Here is a 20466-nt window from a genome sequence, read left to right as displayed (position 1 = left end):
TGTGTAACATTATCTAGGTGTTCCTGCTCCGGCAGGGGGACTGGACTAGATGATCTTTTGAGGTCCCTTCCAATCTCTAACATACTGTGATACTGTGATTAAACAGGCTTTCTTTTGTTATCTGGTGATATAAATAGCAAATTTCACTTAACCTCAGCACACTTCCAGAGACTAAGCAGATGGCAAATGACTGCAGAATTCAGATTCAGATATACCAGAAATCAAAAAGAAATGCTCTGATGGCAAATGCTCCAAAAAGATACGGGAAACACTATAGCGTGACTGTGGTTGTGTGTTCAAACACCTATTATATTTATCTTAAATATATTTACAGAAACCTAACACCTACACTTAGCCTACTACATTGAAATACTTTGTTTATATTAATAACCAGAGAAAATTTATTAATATGCATTGCAAATGAAAGCTCCAATTAAAGCAAAAAAATAATCTCTAGTTCTTCATGCAGATGGAGATTGCACAATGTATTGTAACAGAGATTAAACCCAATATCTGCAGTAAGCATTCTGCATTGCAATTCAGAAATCAGGAACCCTGACGTTGTTCTGTTTGAAACACAGTACTTGAAGGAACCCCATGATCGCAGCTTTGGACTTCCTCCATGGGAGTACAATCAACATCCCTTTGGGATGGAAAGACAAACTCTGGAATTCTTTATATAAGAATATGCAAACATTCAACTAATATTACCTGAATTAACCTTAATTTATATCTAAAGGCAAAGAGCTAAAAAGATAAGTGAATAAATATGGAGGAGCAAGAATCAGGTGCAATGTGCTTATTGTCTTTTATTGATCTCATTATTTACATACCCAAGCTGACAGAAACTTTTCATGTAATTCCTGAGTAAACATTTCATCTGTACAATTTGATATAAAGCACAAATGCATTTATTTACATGAAATTTACTCTGCTTTTATTTTGTTTGCTTGCCTTCGACAAGCCCTAAAAGCACCGCGTCAGCTTCCAGCAAGGTTGTGTCAGTTGTTGCACCCAAGAACCTAGATGTGAGTTCAAGATCCACCAGTCTCAGGCGTACTCGGGTTCCTCTCTGATATTTTCTGTGAAGAAAAGAGTGGGGGGAGACAAGGTAAGTTTTGTTAAGCTACGGTCTTGCATCTCCTAAGGCTGTTCTCCTGTCAGCAGACTGAAGTAGCAGCCCCACAGAAAACAAGGTGCTGAAACAGAAGTCCAAAATGGTTGCAATACATCAGCACTAAAACTGCTGAGACACTCTCTGTAACAGCTCAGAGCCAGTCTCTTGTTGGTACAATCCTGCCCATAGAAGAGCAGATAACACCAGACCCTGTTACAGAATGCAGGCCTTATAGAGAAGCAGTTCATTATACAGGAAATTGTCTCTTCCATTAAAATATATTACTGTATCATCTGCTACCATGCACACAATTATTTGCAGGACAACATACCATTAAAAGGGAGGACAAGTCATCATTAGAGCACTGGTGACATTGCTATTATCAAAAAGTATAATGCCAGCTAACTATGGTTTATATTTCCAACTCTGGGCCTTAGGCAAGGAAGCTTTTCTTGTCTTATCCCCTTCTCCAAAGAGTGGTATAATCTGCAAGTTTTTCTTACATATAATTAAAAAGAAACCCAACAACTACTGTAATGAACCATTCTGCCTAAGAGGTCAAGTTTTATTGTTTTACATTTTCTTTCTTTTTCCTTTTAAGTCAGAAGATGCAATTGTTCAACATGTTTTAAAAATGTGTGTCAAGATGGCCCTGCCAAATGAGTGAGGATTTCTGAAATACTGGAATCTTCATAATGTACTGATCAAAGTCCAGCAATGAAAATGAGAATTATTCTTCTTTATAAAGTTCAAGCCATACTTTTGGGTTTTTTTTCTAGTCAAAGCATAAAGAGCAGAAGATGACTCAAACTTGGCCACCTTGAGCAAAAGCAAGATATAGTTTGAAACATCCTCCAGTTAGCAGGTGGAGCAAATGTATCAGGGAAGTCTAGCTGCACCAGATTTCCACCTTCAGCTTGGGCAGACAATCTTTACTGAATGACAACTGATTGCTAGTGTGAAGCAAATCTGAACCAGGTTTCAACTTGCATATCAAACCAAGATCCTTTTGGAGAATTAAACATCTTACAGAAAAAGACCCTGGACTTGCACTTGTCTTTTTTTTCCTCCATTTTCTGTCAATTCTATCTTACATGAATTTCTTGTGGCTCTTGGTTAATCCTGGGTAATATACTTGGTGTTGTTACAAACTTCAAAAGAAGATCCTTTGATATCTCCACTCTGAACAAATAACTACACTGGATGCTCTGCCCAGCAAGGTTTCTACTGACAATCATCCCAATGAATCCTGTGATGATCTGCATGAAGCAACACAGTGGAAATACCACATTAAAAACATAAAAGTGAAGGCCTTCATCTGTCCAAAATGCAAGTAACTACTGTTGCAGTGAAGAGTACGGCACAGCTACCAGAGACAGACACCAGGTTATGTCTGATTGTTACCTGGATAGCTGGAGAGGATCAATTCTGCCCCTTTCTCTATGAAATATTTACATTTAAATGGAACAGTTTCACAAGAGATGACAGCTATTCACAGAAGCTAATGTGCAACATTTCAGAGGAGTAAGACAAGAGTAAAACAAAATTAAAAGACAATGCGTAAGACCTTAAAGATAGGCAGTATCTTCCCAGATTTGTTAGGCTTATTGAAAATAGACAGTACCCCAGAGAAGTCAGGATGTTTTGAGATAAGAAGGGGGATGAAGAGGAAAGTTGCTCACTGAAGAACCTTAACTGAAGATATCTGTGGTTTTAGTCATTTGGATATATGGGAGAAATGTCCAGAAAATTATCTAGCATGAACAAAACCTTTACCTTACTGACAGCTGCTGGCTAGATGGCTTGCCTTTGCATCCAACCATGAAGTTATCATTATCCTGAATATCACCTTTGGTATAAATAACCTGCCTTTTCTGCCTTTATCAATGAGAGTGAGAAGTGGATGAAGCATGAGAAAAGACAAATTTTTTTAAAGAGAGAAAGGTTACAGTTTGAGAGAAAGTAAAATAAGAGGAACAAAAGGAAATCTGAGAGAGAGAATGGTCTGTGGAAACAGAAAAGAGGGAGCAGACACACTATAATGAGAAAAAAGCATGCTTGGGAAGATATGAAAGAGGGGCTAAATGATAAAGCAAGTGACAAAAAGCACTGAAAACACTGGGCAAATAGTGTAGAAATGAAGGAAACTGTACACAGAGTAGAGCCACACTGAAAAGACTACATAAAACTATTAATGCTTGAGTGACACTGAACTCATACCTGTGAACTACAACATTCTGTGCTATTTTTACAAGATGGACACATTATTAACCTAATAGAACTTAATACTAAACCTAGTGGTTCTGTGACAAATTTTAAGGCCACCCATCCCTTTGCCTTTTTCTCCTCTCCTTCTTCCTAGCGAAACAGCTCACCAGTTACCTAAGGCAGGAGACTCGTTTGAAAACCAGCTCCAGGGTCCAACAAACTTTCTGCAAAAGACTGAACTGAACAAGGTTTAAATTCAATTAGAAATTCTCTCTCTATTTGGCAGCACAGTGTGGGAGAGACAATTGAGCTCCATCTTTGTAACTGAAATACAAAATACTGCTTTCATCATCCAGTGGTTCCTTTTTGGGGTGGTTGCTAGACTACAGTGGTGTCTGGCAAGTGAACAGATGAAACTTTATTTTCCAATCAAGCCTTTAAAAGTGGTATGTAGAACCAGGAAAATCCATGAAGAAAATATGTGAAGAAACCGTACTTCTCGTGATTAATACATCTAATTTAATAATACATTAATAATCTTAAGTGCAACTCCCCCATTTTAGCATTATGAAGACTTTGCTCATATTTCCAGACACAACTTCAGCATATATTTGTAATGCAAAATTCAACCAACTGAATTTTCATACGCCCCCCCAATTTTCAATACTGCTTCAGCAACTCCAACAGATTCCAACGATTCTTTAATTGTACTTAATTATTAAAGAAGGTTTTCCAGTCACAGCACATCTGCTTACAAAGAGATCCTGAAGAACATCATTTTAAGGAGCTGACACAACTGCCAATTTGTATGAATATAAACATTAGGGTTTGTGACAGATGTTCCCTACAGCCAACACACTTTAGAATAAATGAGAAGTGGAAGATGCAGAAAAAGTAGAAACAAAGACAATATGCAGTGGTGGTCTCTCCACCACATTTAGAGCAAGAAGCAATGATAGGTTGCTCTATGCTTAGTAAGCATATTCTATCCATGAAGTTCTTTATCCTTAAACCAGATAAAACTATCCTACGGTTAAAGCAGAAGCTTGAAACAGGACCCAGAAACAAAGCAGGCATTTTATGACTCTCAGGAACAGTGTTCTTGGAGACATAGGACACCAGTGAAAAAGGAAAGAAACCATTTACTCCATTCTGCAAAAGAAATTGCTTTATTTTTAAGGAATAATGCTGGTATACAAGATCACCCTATCTCATGACCATCATCAGGAACCATTAATCTTCACCCAGCCACCAAGTACTGTGTTTGTCAGGGTTGCATGCGTTTTACTCCTACCACTTCCTATTGCCAGGTAGAAGTATTAAATTCAGTTTGAAGTAGACTAAGGAAGTTTAGTTGCATATATAAGTGAAGACATAGGAATTACCTATATAGTCTATATACAGAACTTAATTATTTTGCAAGTAGAGCCAAAGCTTTCTCCACTTCTATAGAATCTATTTAAAAGAGCTACCAATTTTAACCCCTTGGGAACAGCAGTTTTGCATGGAAGGATTCTGCCTAACACCCAGCTCCAGAGGTGGGAATCCACCAGCTGCTGTTGCTGAACCATGACCCAATGTCAGGACAGTGTCAATAGAGCACCAACTGAAGCATCCACCAGAAACCTTCACCTGAACATCAGCCAAGGATCAATAGGCTCCAAAAAACTTTCTCTAGCTTGAATGAATGCTTGCAGGCTTCTCTCCATCTCTTTTGGAGTGGGCAAAGCACTGCGTGCAGGTGTGTCTTTCCTCAAACATCTGCTTCTACAACATGACTTTAAGTTACTTCAGTGTTCTTTGCCATTTTTGGACTGTCATGGAAAAGAATTTGAAAAGAAGCAAGATGAAACCCCTTCTTATTTGAACTGTAAATCTGCACAACCATGCATCACCAATATAATACAGTATGCAAGAACACAGAGGAAGCGTACAGCACAGCCTTGCTAATGCTGCTTAAAGAAACTTTAAAAGCAAATACAAAAATTAAAGTTTAGGCCCTCTTATTGCATTAAAACTAGGATATTTTAACTGCATGCAAACTACTGTGTCTTAACTTACATAAAGTAGGTCTTCTCTTTGCTAAATACACATGAATAGCACAGCATTTACTTCCAGGCTGACTCTACCCCTTTTATTGCAATTTGGTCTCTATGGTAATCCTTTTACTCTTGCACTGAAGCTCTAAATCTCTGAAAACATTCATGATAAATTAAAGGAAAACCCCAAAACTCTTCAATCAAGATTGCTAACTTTCAATTTTTAAAATTTACTACATCCCCGTAGACTATATGAATAAACAACACTCCCACCCTCAATATTTTTACCTAATAAAATTGGACGGGAGGACATGGAATGATGAATTTCAGCTCTTGCTAATTTTCAAGAATGCTGGAGGGGAAATGTTCTTTTTTTTTAATTTAAAAGTCATTTCAGGTTACAGCTAAAGGTTTACAAAGGGAGTTAACTTGGAAAGCAATAAGCGTGTAAAAATAAGGAGGATATAACTAAAAGTGGAGTTTTGATCCTAATTATACCATTTGCTACCAAGAAAATGGGGCAGTAGTTTTGCAGGTGTGCAATTTCACATGAAGAAGCAGCATCCTCATTACTGCATGGCAGTATGGACTTTATTCAAACTCTAAATTTTAGGCGTAGACTTTAAAGCATTTTGTTAAACTATCCAATATTTAAAACTGCATGTAATCACAAATTAGCAAGCAGTCCTTTTTCTATTAAAACTACTAAAGTTATTAGTTTAAAATTTAAAGCAACAAACCTTCTATTCTTGGAAACAATGCTACAAAAATAACAATGCAATTACAGAAATGGTGGAGTCTCACCAGGTCTTGGCTAGTATTTCCCACACATGCATTTACAGATACCCTTTATTCCATACTATAAACCCACAGGACTGATATTTTGAGACAAATGGAATATTTTATCTTATATTCCCTCTCTTTTGCTATTGGTTTTCAGTTTCCATTGCCCCATTTTGGAATGATAACCTCTGCACTGCAAAGCTGAATCAACTACCTAGGGCTGGCTCGACCACACACACCCACTGTTGACTCTTCTGTGCCATCTCTCCCATCCTGCATAAACATGCATTTCTGAATGGAGTAGGAAGGCAACTATTAAACTTGGGTTTTAATTCCTATACAGAGGGTGTCATTTAGAGAATTTAATTTGAATTTTTTTTATATACTTTGCATCATTATTTTTTAACATCTCCCAACACATTCTAGCGATGGCTTTTAAAAACTGCAATAATAGGAATTCCTGGATTATCTCCCATACATCATAGATTAATATAAACCAGTCCACACACAGGGTTAGAGCTGAGCCATGGTACTCTCAGAGAATGCCATGAGAGGTCTTGATGTCTTTCAGTTTTGTAGTGTGAGAATTTCAGAATGTTTTTCAGATCTATTATTCAAGATATTTTGTTTCAGTGCCTTACCAGAGTACAGAACAGAACAGTTTACAAGATTCTTAACTTTTTTTTTTTTAATTATGTGGAAGACATCATATTATCAACCTCAGAAAAAATACCACAGTAAGAAAGGTAATGAAATAATTTTGGCCATCACTTTTTCTCCACATATTTTGTTCACCATTTTACTCAAAATCACCCTGTAGCTCCCCATCAGTAGTACTGATACTGTGATATATCTCTAGAAGCAAGCCCACCTCCAACTGCAGCTGCAGTGCAGCTGGGATGGAACGAAGCTGTGTGCAGAACAATTCATCTTGTTTCTCAAAAATGTCTTGAAGCATTCACAGATACTCCCGAAGTCCACATTGGTCTCAACTTTCTCAGCCAAGGAAGGCCACACAGCTGGCTTAAGGAGCTATCCTGGCACAGACTGACATGATTTTGTGTAGGTCACCCTCTAAAGCTCTACAGGGAAGGAGCTCATCACTTCCCAGCGACTGGTTGCCAGTATATATAAAATTCTTGTTCAGAAGAAACATGGATGAAATTAGCAGACTGTTGTCAAGTTGAAGGCAGCTTAGTTCTGTGTAGCCATCTACATCTTGCTGAAGCAGGTTTTTCCAGCAGAGGTTCACACTGCAAATATAGTGATGGGGGGACGGTGATCCTGCTTCCAGCAGCTTGATAGAGCAGTCATAACACACATACCCCTCAGTATGAGCTCTGAGGCAATGCTGGGGAAAAAAATCCAAATCCTACCTTTGTTTGTACAAGCAAGAGGGCAGAAAATGGCAGTAGAAAGGTAACAAATTCAGCACAGAGCAGAACACGGCATGTAGGAGATACCAGGAGACTGTGTAGTATCCCATTGCCTAAATTTCTTTAAAGGCTATTAAAGAGAGGACAAAGAACATGCATAGAACTGAATAACCTTGTAAAGATCTTGATCTGTTATTAGAAAGATTGAGTTGTCCAGACCTTTACAGAAAGAAAATACTGGTATTAAAAGGTGCTTAAATCTATGTGGGAAAAGCATGTAATGGCAGGAAAGGGAAGTCCAACAGATGCAAATGAGAATCACAATTTTGCCAATAATATTGACGAAGTACTAGGAAAAAAACTCCAAGCGCTGAGATTTTTCAGCCACTGATGGATTCAGCTAAAGACATGTGAAAACAGATATGTTAGTTCAGTTCAGGATAACCTGCCAAAATGTCATGTCTCGTGATACAGTGAAGTCCTGAGAGATGACCTGAAGGTCCCTTCTGGCTTAAATTTTATTCATCCATTATTTATTACTACTGCATCCTGTCAGTCAAATAAAGAATGGATGCTCAAAGTAGGATTTTCAAAGCATCTCTGTTCTCTACAATCAAACACTTCACAAAAAAATGCTCCAAGGTTGCTGGTTATATTCTGCCAGAAAATGCAATCTTTCTTCTTGGGACTCATCAACCCATTGCCACTTCAGCTGTATTTGTTTCCTGCTCAATTTGGTTTCCTCTTTCCATGAACTAAGCAAGAAACATGCTCTTATTTGTTCTGAAAATCTACCATCTGTGACACCCACCTAATAATCTTTCAGAATATTTCTGCTCCTTGTGTCAAAGCCATCCTTTTATAAGGAAAAAGGCTATATACTCTGCTAGATACAAGCAGAGATCTAGATACTCTGCTAGATAAAAGCCTCTCATATTCCTGGAAGCATTTAGCAGAATGCTGTAAGCATAAGTGAAACCATCAGCTTAAACAACAGTCATTGTCACCTTGTGTTTTCGAACAAGAGTGCATATGTAGAGCCTAGTCCAAGCACTCTTAAAACCAACAGGTGCTCTGTGCACTAAAGCCAAACCCCACTTTGCTCTGACCACTGCTAAAGCAGAAATGTGAAATTAATACCAGAAAGAGATTGAGGATATTAGCTAGATCCTGATGTCAAAAACACCCTGAAGCCTTGAATATAACCCTGGCCAACTGGAGCTTACAAAGCAAGCATACATGCTGGTGAAGCCCTGGCATATTTATTCTGTGGGACCCAAGTTCAGGGACCTTGTCACTGTTCCCTGTGTTTCCACTGCTGGCAGGCGACCAATAGTGGCGCAGACGTAAGAGAATGAAACATGGAAGTTTCAGTCTGGACATTTAGACTCATCAGAACTTCTCAGTTGTGAAAAACTTCTAAAAAGTAACCTGCTTGCCATTAATTAAACTCAAAGTATCCAATATTTACTAGAACAACCCAAAAAAATCTCGCTGTAATTTTTGTTCTAGTCTTTGCAAGAATCAATTTTCATTCACTAAGACTTTTGGGACAGGATTGCTCCCTTTTTTATAGAAGGAATCCAGAGAATAATCTATATTTTAAAATGACTTCATAGCGCATCAAAGATGAATGCTATAACCTTTTCTCTGTGGCACGGTAAGGTAAGCTTTGACAAACGAAACTTGCAATAGGTGGCTCCTGCCATCTAAGAACTTGTATCAGGTATAGTTATGTCATCATATAGTAATTTATGCCAGTTGCTTTCTCAGTCCATTACGTAAAACATATCCTTCAACTTGAGAGGAAACACGACTCTAAAATAAAAGAAATCTGAGCCATTAGTCCTAATTGTTGTATTTTTTCTGCTGTTTAAACTATGCAATTAACTATTTGGTTAAAAATATTCCTTTGTAATTACAAAATGCTAAAAAATAAAGATTATAAACTTAAATATATTAAAAAATTAGCCATTATACTAGAAAAATTAAAAACCTCATAGCCCTTCATCATGCTTATGCACTAGAAGCTAGGCAAACTGCTCAAAAGATGTAAGAAAAATAGAAAAAAAAGCAATCAAATTCATGTAAAGCATGCTCTAGCTTATACTCTTCTGTCCGTCTTTCCATAAGTGATCTCTATTGCAGCTCCTGACCCTTCCCTTTCCCATGCTGGGACTGTGTCTCAGTGAAATACTTTCCATGCACACAGTCATAAACCTTCATTCCTCCAAATTTTAAACAGAGCTTAGACAATATCGTTCAAGTTTTAACACACATAGTCTCAATCTTACTCTCTTCCTCCACTTACTCCATTTCCCTAATCATAACTTCTCTGATCTCTCACTGGCTGCCTCAGATCTCTTACCAAGCTGTTTCCAGTTTTCTACCCCAGGAAAAGCTGTTAGACACTTTTTCTTGTCCTCTCTTACTTACTGCCTCCTCACCAATCCTCATCCCAGCCAACCTCATTCTCCTTTCAGTTTCTTAACCCATCACAGTTTTTTCTTTCACCAGTACCAACTAAGTTCAGTTGTCTTCTTTTCTTGCAGTGCTTCTCAGTCTTCTCACTCATCCTATTCCAGTCCCCTTGCACTAGCCATCCTGGCAGGGCTCATATATAATAAAGGATTTTATACATATATATGTGATTAAAAATAGCAGGTTTTGATAATCATGGTTATCACCAAAATTCAAATCAGACTGTTTCTGCCCCTTGCTGTCTGGGTAATGTCAGTACCTATGGGAAGAATGACAATAAATTTAAAAACCTGCCCAGCCTCAGTGCTCAACCCTCAAGCTTTGTACTGCTTGGAGAAGCTGTCACACAGGAAAAACTTCAGCAAACCAGGAGAATTCCCATACTGTCAGCAGGTTTTTGTAGACATGCCTTCTAATCCAATCCTACTCTGAAGTTCCCGTCTGTGCTGATGGTGAGTACTGCTCATGTCCTTTCTTTGTCTTTAAACTCTATCGTCACCTTATGTTTGATTTATTATTCTCTTAGGAGAGCTGGATGTAGAAGATGGGTAAGGTGGCTGAAACAGCTATTCCAGTGGCAGACAGTACTAGTAACCATGTTAATGTCAGGGCTGGCATATACAGACAGACAGAAAATGGAGGTGCTGAACAGCTTAAGCAGATGCCTGAACTCTCAGTTGCATGTGAATCCAACAGGAGAGATGGCAAAGGTGCTAAAGATGGGGGAAGGCTGGGCACTAATGGTTTGGGATCCCAGAAAGAGACTGAGAGGAGAGCGGGGTCTGGAGGAGATACAGGGTGAAAAATGCAACTTTGGAGAATGTGGGTGAAGTCTATGGAGAATACTGGGTTGGTGACAGTGGGCTTCAGTGAAGAGGAAGAAGAACTGGATGGGGCTCTAAGACAAGAGGATCTGGAGTTCTCCTTTATCAATCCACTAAACCTGATGCAGGACTACTTCTTCCCAAAGGACTGCTGAAAAAAGTCTCTTCCCTGAACCTCTCTTCCCATTCTTTTCCCCAATTCTCCTCTTGGCTGTTAGTGCCTATGCAAAAGCACTGCCTGTAATATCTGTCCACAGGCTTGCTCAGTCACTCTTACTGTTCACCTGTGGTAAAATACATTTAAGTGGCAGTTGGTCTAGAAGACGCAGCATATGCAGGTTGCTCAGACAACTGTAAGACAGTGAAGAAGTAAACAAAGATTTTAGCTAAAAATATCTGACAGTATCAACACTATGGTCTTACAGAGCTGAAAGAGGATAAAACGGGACCTTGCAGGGAAAAAGCACCACCGTAACAGCAGATTATAAACCTATTTCCAGTGCACTCAAATCACCCTGAAGCATCACTGAGTGTGCAAATCTACATTACAGACCTGTATTTAAATACCAGAGAACATTATCCAACATTTTAAGATATGTCAAGTAATACTTCGCAAAGTTTCAGTTTCTTCTTGGTGCCCATTCAATCTGAGTGTCCTAAGAACAATCTCAGCTACTTAGATTATGAATGAACAACACAGACTAATACTGAACAGACTTCTTGATGAAAAAAGAGGTCATGGTACTCCTGTAAAAGCGACATTCTCAGATTTGGTCAGGAACATTTCTTTGTCAGCTAACACTTGTGTTATTCATTCAAATGGCTTTCACAGTTAATAAAAGCCTATTCAGAGGCAACATGAAAATCTTATTGGGGAGTGGCGCCTTAAAAATACAACTGGTTTGATGTTGTCAGTTTGATTTTCACAAACTGGCAAGGAAGCTTCACAGAAGCACAGAAGCACTTCTCTGCAGAATGCCATGCACCTGTCTGAGTAAACCCAGGATTTGATGGTTCCACTTTCTGCTGAAAATAACTAATAATAAGAGATCTTAACTGGAGTCTGGAGAGGGGCAGTTGTGTAAAAAGTGCATTTCAGATTTAAAAACAATATGTGCTTCATGAAACAGGAAAACATCCAGAGAATATCCATGAAGAACACCGTGGGCCTAGGCAAGGGGTCAACAGTGAGACAGCTCACCTAGCAAGCCACTCACCTATTGCACCAATGATATGTCATAGAATCACAGAATGGTTTGGATTAGAGAGGACCTTAAGATCATTTAGTTCCAACCCGCTGCCATGAGCAGGGACACCTCACACTAAACCATGCCACCCTAGGCTCTGTCCAACCTGGCCCTGAACACCGCCAGGGATGGAGTGCAGACTGCTCAGGGCAGCTTTTAGAAATACTAAAGGGAGGGGAAAAGTGTACAAAATAGCATGAAACAAGAAACTACCAGACACTATAAAGGTATTAGAAAAGACAAAGGTTAACCTAATGCTATAGTGCCTGAGGTTAAGGAAATACAGACTATCACTGTATATAACTATCAAAAGGAATTTAGAAGGAATGTCAGAAAATTTCATTTTGGAGGCAATAAGGAAAAAATGCACAGTTTCTATCAAAAGAGATACGCAGGCAAAAATGGCAACTGCAGGTTGGAAGTAGACCAGGAGGGACCTCCAGGGAAAGCTAGGAAAGAATCTGTGCTTCTGGGTACAGCAGCAGAATATGTCCTGGGCTCCTGAAACCAAGGTAGCAGAAGGGTAGGAAGGGTTTCCAAAGGGAACTCTGTTCAGGAGACACTGACACAAAAGCAGAAGCATGCCTGTAGTTTTTAAAGGTGGAGTGAAAAAAATAATGTAAAGCTTGAGTAAGCACAATCTAAGCAATTCAGGGGAACTGGAGAGACAAACAAGAAACAGGCCCCAGGATGAAAAAAGCTTATCTAAGAATAGCAAAAAGTAGGTGTATTCATGACAGTAGAACTGCACCCAGTACGTGGAATACATTGGAAATCAGCTTGCAACAATTGCTGTGATGACATACAAGGAGAATAACCATCTTCCCGATCTACTTGTTTGGTTTATGCCTTCTTTTATAACTGTTACATTGTCTTCTGATCAATAGAGAAACACTGATATGTTCTCACTAAACACAATACACAAACGTAGACTTAGAAAACATCCCAAACAAGGTTATGGTTTGGGTTTGGGATTTTTGTTTTCTAGATGAGGAAAGATGGAAACTCTACAGAAAATTAAATCATTTTCATCAGTCTTTCTCCACAGTGAGGAAAAGTAGAGATAAATAAAAATATTTGGGGAAAAAAGGAAGGAACAGAGCTCCTATCAATAGAGGACCAAACTGATAAATGAAATAATTAATGGTAACTTTCTCCTCTACAGTCTCAACTTCAAATTCTCCCTAGAAGCAGCTTCTTCGAGAAATTTTTCATCTAAAAGCTCTTTCTTGAGCCATACCTCACTTTCTCAATCTTAAACTGCACATTCTTTCAACTGGATCTACACAGGTAGATCTTTCACACTAGAACATATTTATTGTATGGGTATAAAACTGCCAACTGAAAGAGTTAAAGTCATGACAATCTGTGAATATTTCAGGAACGGAGATAAAAAATAACATGATATGGACAAAAAGATCTTAATCCAGACCCCAAATGACAGGTCTGTGCTTCTTTTGCTTGGTACCATGAACAACAGAAGAGTTGGATAGAGCTTCAGGCTGGCAACGTCATCAACTGTGCCCAAAGAAGCACCAACGTTCTCTGACAGGATGCAGCACATGAAAAAAACTGAAAGGGCTACATCCTTTTCTGTATGAAAATTCAGGCAAACACCTAATGCTATTAGCTTCTAATTTTAAGCTGTTTCTTAACACCATTATATAGAAAACCTAAAACCAATGTCCTCAATATTATTTAGAAGAAGGCACATATCATACCAAATCTTCATACAACTGAAAAGAGCTGAAAGTACAACAGCTCTATTTTCACAGACAGATCACTTCTGTTAGCTCACCAAACATGGCTGGTCAGACTTCCTACTCAAAGCAGCAGAACCACCGCACATGCCCAGGACAAACCCTGTGATCGTCCAAACTATGCCAACCATACCTTGTACAACTGCTTGCCAGGCTTGGCTCAAACAATTCACTGCCCACAAAGCTAATTTAATGTACTGTCTCTACTGGGGAAAAAAACCACAGTAATCCAACAATACATTACGATACTTTCCCATCACTGCAGCAGTTCCCACCACAGGCAACACTTTATCTCCAACAAAGAAGCCTCACATTCCGTGCCTGCAAAAAAACCTATCCACACTGTAGGGATGCCAAGAGGAACATCTGTGTGCTCAGAAGGACACAAAACTGGCTTTTTGTGTGCATGTGTGCGCGCCTGGGTGAAAGAGATGGGGGTGGGGAGCTCACAGACAATAGCTTGTGTGACTGCCTGGTAAGGAAATGCTCTTTCATTCCCTTCCTCCTTTAATTTATTTTTTAATCTGAATAAGGAAGTCAAAGAGCTGCTGCAGTTACCTACTACTTCTCCAAGCCCAGTGAAAAGGGTTAAGCTTCTCCCACTATCTAACTTTAGCCTGGATTTGGTTTTACCCAGAAAGGATTTCTTTAGGTGCTAAACACATATATCCACTTTTCATAAAATAATCTTGAGGATTCTGGGTCTACTTAGAAGTTATGATGACTGTAATGCAGATCTTATTCATTAAATGCTGAACTACCGATAGTAAAATGTCTCCTACAAGATGGATGCATTCATGGGCTTTGATTATGAACAAAGTGAAGTTTAAGAAGGAGAAGAAAAAAAAAACAGACAAAAAGAAGTACAAATACTGCTGCCTTCCTGAACGTTGGGTCAATCACTTGGAGAGCAGCAAAAGAGAATGTGAACCAGGAACTTGCAGTACCATGAAATTAAAACAATAAAGCAATGAAAACCAGCCCAATGGAAGCAAGTGATTATAGAAAAACCCTCTATAGAGGTTGAAGTCCATCACTTAACCGATGAGCATTTATATTTTGTTTTTGTAAGACCTACTTAACCAGCTGTTTAAATAATTCAACAATTCTTTACTGATGGATGAAAAAATGCTGTGGAGAAGTACTTTCTGGTGGTGTGACTACTCTGATTCAATGACACTTAAATATATTCAGGTTCCTGGCTATATACAAAAATCAGAAGAAACTCTGTTTTTCTGGAACTATGCTTATTAACACCAAATTCACCTTTTCTTCCTGCCTATTCTCCAGCTGCTCCTTCCCAACCTCTGTGGTGCAATTTAATAATCTGGCAGAGACCATCAACTCGGGCTGCTTCATGCCTCGTCTTTAATGCCAGCAGTACTTCCAAAACTGGGAACAAGTGGCCAAGGGAATCAATTAGCAGCAACTTATCTGTTTCCCCAAATATTTGTAACTCTTTAACCAAGGGTCTGAAATTACATCCCCTTCCCTTTGGGGAAAACGGAGCCACGAGATGTAAATCTGCAATGGAACTCAGACTTTCAATCAGCCTCTCAAACGTTCGCCTTGCTGGGAACACGCTTGAGCAAAGCAGAGGTTTTGACATACCTGTTGCATGTCAGGCAAAGAATGTAACATTTCCTGCTCACAGTATGCAGTCTTAGTGTGCCTTCTCCAGAGAGGAAACTCAGTTACAGGAACTCCTACAGCTCCTGCCCACAGGTAACAAAACAGCCCTGTCATCTGGGAGGGGTGTCCATGGCATTTTACTCTGGATTTGGAGACCCCAGTTCAGCGCTCCCAGTTTAGGAGACTCGGTGCAGAGAGGTCTGAACCCGAGCATGCAGGGCTCAGCTGCAGCAGGGCTCCCTGTGTGTGGAAGTAGGCCAAGCACTTTTACTGGGCAGACCTTGACTACCAAACCATGCAGATCCAAACTGCTTCTCTGTGGTGCCAGATCTGATACACTAGACTCCCAACACCAGGAGCTCCAAAAGGCACAGTGAAAGTGACTTGTCAGACTGTCTGCTAAGGACAAGGAAAAATTTTTAGCTCCTGTTTAGCCCTGAGCCTGCCAAATCAAGGCTGGTTACACATTTCTGCACTGGGATGCAACTTCCAGAAGGTCTTATTGACCCAACTATATAGCTACCTGCATGGGAAGAGTCAGCTCCAGTTCAGCATTGCACTTTAGCTAGTATATCCTGCTGGAACTCAGGACAGCAAGGACCACAACACAGCACTGCAAGAAACCAGCCCACATCTGAAGGACCTCAAGGTTAGCGGGTGCTAACATCTGCATAGAACCACTTGGATGTACTGCCAGTGCATCCCATCATAGCCATGAGATCCTAGCAAATGGAATAAATTGTTATCTCCACCCCAGTCACCTTGGAAAAGAGGTGACTGCAAAGCACAAAATCTAAATGAGGACTCTATTAGATAAAACACAACTAAATACTTGACTAGCTAGAGAATTTACTTGAGCTTAATACTGTGTGAAAAATATCTCACCTGTTCTATGCATGAATAAAAATTATCAGAAAATCACAGTCATTTCTTTATACAATATATGGGCACACACAGAAAATATATTTTAATTCTCATTTTGCCATTTTCAGTGAAACCCATTGATGTGAATGCTCATGAAAACATGATTAAAATGGTGATGTCAGTCAAATGTAAGAAGTACATGTGATATTTAGAGAATTTTCCTTTTTCCTCACTGGTATTGCCAAATCCTCAACCCAGTTTCAGAGCATGACTGTGCTGGGCTCTGTGCAAACATGTAAAGAGACAGCAAATCCTGAAATATCTGCTTGCATTCTCCAACAGTTCTGTTTCCACGTCACTGTCATGGATAAGCTTACTGATCTCTGTAGGACTACATACAGCTGTACAATCTGGCTGCACAAGTGGCTGCTGAATTTGGGCTAAAAAAGCCCAACCCAAGTAATCGAGAACAGACAGAACGAAATAAGGAGGCAACATTTCTCATTTGCTGGAATATTTTCAGAGCAGTAATTCGTCTTCATGAATGTAACACACTTCTACTCTACTTTCCACATTCTCCTCCAAACTTTATGCAGTCAAACTGGAATTCCCCATGTAACTTCCTTTGGTACCCCTCTTCTCCTCATCAGCATTTATTTCATTTTTAAAACATCACCACAAATTTCTGTAGCTGGTGTCACAGGATACAAGCATTCAGTGAGAACATCTGCTCCTAGCTAATGCTCCCACCAACTCCTAGAAGACCAAGCACCTCAGCCTATATCCTGTATTACTGGAGTGGAAAAGGGAAGCTGTTAAGATGCTGTCTCATTTTCTCTCTGTTACCTACCCCTGCTGAACATCCTACACCCAACCCTTGATAATATGCAAAAATACTCAAACCCTGTACCACAATCTCAATTCATCACTGCAGTTCCTCTGTAGTGCTTCCAAGTCCTGATCTTCAAGCCCTACTGCTCAATACTGAAGAAAGTAAAAGTCCACATCTCCTCTGTATCCAGCAATTCTGCAAGGGTCTTCACGTGTTCAATCAGAATTTATTTGTACTGTGGCTCTGAAAGGTTTCCCCCTTTATCTGCAAATCACAGAAACAGACTTCAAGCCCCCTCCCTAATCTTCTTTTATATGCAAAATAATTCTGAACATTTAAGTCTATATTCTTAAAAACACTGAAAAGATATTTTAAGACTCCAAGATTTCAAATAGTTATAAAATGCACTTTGCCCTTTTACAAACACAGGAAACCATTCTACAGCAAATTGCAATCAGATGTTTGTTATGTCCACCTTGGGTTCTGACAGGTAAGAATGAGTTTTGTATTTTAGTAGGTTTTAAAGCTGTTCAGGAATAATAAACTAAACACATCCTGACAGCGAATTATGGCAGATTCCAAGTTCATCTGGCACACATGAACAAAACCAAGTGGTTAGGGAAATATTTACGAAGAAGCCCAGCACATCCACCCATCACCCTTCAATGCACATCTCCAGGACACACGCCCTTTAGTTTTCCATTTTTAACCTTTTATTCTCTTTTTCTTTTCCCAAGCTTCCTTGAAAACCTCGACTGCTTACCTTACCACCCTCAGACCCTTGTAGGGAGCTGTGGTAGAGGCTGCTCGTGCACTGGCTTTGCTATGGTAAATTACCTCAAAAGAGCTGAAGGAAAAGGCTACACACATGCAGGGCAGAACAAAAATAAGAGCTGCAAATGAATCAGCAATGTGGGAGTCTGTGACGCTGGGTCATGCTCACCCAGTACAAACCTGAGCTGTTTAAAGGGCAGCCTGAGCCTTCTTCAGCCCTACCTGCCCACTCCTGATGCTGTCCTTGTGACAGGACAACCCCTCAGGCTGCCAACTTGACCAGGAATACATTTGAAGAATAATAAAAGAAAAAAACGCAGTTTTCTTCTGCACGGGCTCCCTGACCCAGCTCCAAATGCAGCTGCACAAGGGAGATAGCCAGTGAAGGGGCTGAGGACAATACCAGCGTGGACACTGCCTGCTTCTGCTCACAGAAGAAGACAAGGATATGATAATGATTTGCAACCCCTCCATCCCTTTGTCCACTGCTAACTGAGATCAAGAGGAACAAGTTAGATTGAGAACAGGACAAATGACAGCAAGCTTTGCCAGTGTATTATATTATTTCATTAAAGCAAATGAAAGCCAACGGAAAACTCAGTTTATAAGCCTGGAATCAAACGGGCACTCAAAATGTTAGAAACCAGTTTGTAGTAAAGGCAGCCCTTGGCTCAAATGCCAACTCTGTACTAAAGATTTAGCAATAGTAATAAAACAAAGAACAGTTTTGTCCCAATCAATGTTTAAATAAGCTTTGTCATTGAAAGGGAGCTGCTTATCACTTCCATCTATCTCAGAAGCCAGAGCCTGTGGTTATATTTGTTAGCAGAAGTAAGAGAGATCTCAAGACTGCTTCCGTACCTTTCACTTGTTAAGTCTTTTCTTTCTGCCTATCGTTCAAGAATTCCAGCTCCTGCTATTGCTTTCCTTCTGGTGATGTAGGGCACGACGCAATTAATCATGATAACAAAATCCTCTTCTCGTTTGTGAGTAAAACTAATTGTAGTACAGTATTTCTTTTCCATCACCTTAGAAGGTGCCTTACAGCTTTCCCACAGTATCAAGTTCCCGATACATGCAGACACCCACAGAGTGCCTAGGTGACGACTCATTCCAGCTTAACCTACCTTTTCAACCAAACTTCTCCAAACAATGTATTATCTGCATTTTAAACGGGGGGTGAAATTCTACCACTTGCTCTATAAAAAGGACAGGCAGGTTTATTGTACTTCACGAAAGATTTAAGGGAAGTATTGAAGGTCCAAGCAATCTGTAATACTCTTGGGGTGGAAAGAATAGTTCTGAAAGTTTTCTCACGCAGGGCAAGGGAAAAAAACTATACAAATGATTTTTACCTATCGATACATCAATTCCATTGAAGTTTTTTATCAACTCTGAAAGAATTTACTTATGTATTTGAAAGATTTACGCCTGCGGTAAAAAACTTCTGCAGCTGGTGGTATTAGTTATAACAATAATGAGTATACAAGGCAAAACCAGGCACTCAGTCACCCAGGTTCAATTCAGTTTCTCTTATAGTTGGGAATAAACTCAAATTATGTGGGTGATAAAACACCCACAAAGCCCAGAGTATGGTTGAGCACATGAAAGCAGGTATGGGTATTTTGCTATAGACTCATCTTTGGTACCTGCTTGGTCATTTATCACCTGTAGAAATTCAATCTTCAACCAGGACACACAGCATACATCCCTCCACAGACAGACAGACATTCAGCACTGCTATCATCACCACTTGTCTATCTACCAAGTTCTTTAAGCGCGTTGCACTTGCACCCTCTCAGACCCTGTCTCGGCCACATCTCATCTGACCCATTTCAGCATTAACCACACTTACGAACTTCATGAACTATTAGAAGAAACTTAGAAGAAAGTGCGCTGTTTAAGACGAAGTTATTCAACCTCAATACTGATGGCTGTGCACAACTAACGCACAAAGAAAATTATGTCAGTTAAAAAGTTACTATTTACTCCACACTGCAATTAAAAGGTCTTAAATGGAAATGTTTAAATATTTTTAACTTTAGTTTTACCATGTGATCAAATTATTTTAGCCTTTTGACCATGGGCAGAACACAGGAGTAATTAACTAACCCTTAAAATAGCACTTTTTGCATAGCAATCATTTTAATATGTGAAAAGTCATGTTGTTTATAATATGTAAATAAAACTTATATACAGATACTTAAAAGGTAATATATAAAAAGATTTAACATGATTTTAGAATTGTGTCACACTTAACATCCAGAAAGCCAGCAAATAAAAGCAAAAATGATGGCTTTATTTCATCAACTGCAGTAAAAATCAGAAAGAACAGAAATTTTATAGTTCAGCTAGCATTGCAATTACTGTTTGTTAGACAAGAGTTAGAAAGCCCTGACAGGGGACTTAGATTTGTCTGTACATGGGATTCTCTGCCCCAAGAGCAATGTTTGTAGCCAAGAGACACAACAGCAGCCTATCAGAATGGCAGCAGGAAACAGGAGGCTGGCTCACCCTGCAGAGCTGGGG

General features: G+C 39.4%; 1 protein-coding gene across 1 annotated transcript in view; it reads right to left on the bottom strand.

The window, feature by feature from the left end:
- Positions 1–784: 784 nt before the first annotated feature.
- Positions 785–20466, bottom strand: part of TPD52 (tumor protein D52) — a 122887-nt gene continuing 103205 nt past the window's right edge. The window contains exon 3 of the mRNA XM_061448242.1: positions 785–1082. Coding sequence (XP_061304226.1) covers positions 938–1082 — 145 coding nt within the window. The 3' untranslated portion in view covers positions 785–937. The remainder of the gene's footprint in view (positions 1083–20466) is intronic.

Source organism: Pezoporus flaviventris, unplaced genomic scaffold (genome assembly GCF_033815535.1).
Source record: "Pezoporus flaviventris isolate CSIRO_AGI_PZ_B2104156 unplaced genomic scaffold, CSIRO_AGI_Pfla_v1 ptg000007l, whole genome shotgun sequence".
In the NCBI taxonomy this organism is placed as follows: Eukaryota; Metazoa; Chordata; class Aves; order Psittaciformes; family Psittacidae; genus Pezoporus; species Pezoporus flaviventris.
This window is presented reverse-complemented; position numbering and strand designations above follow the sequence as displayed.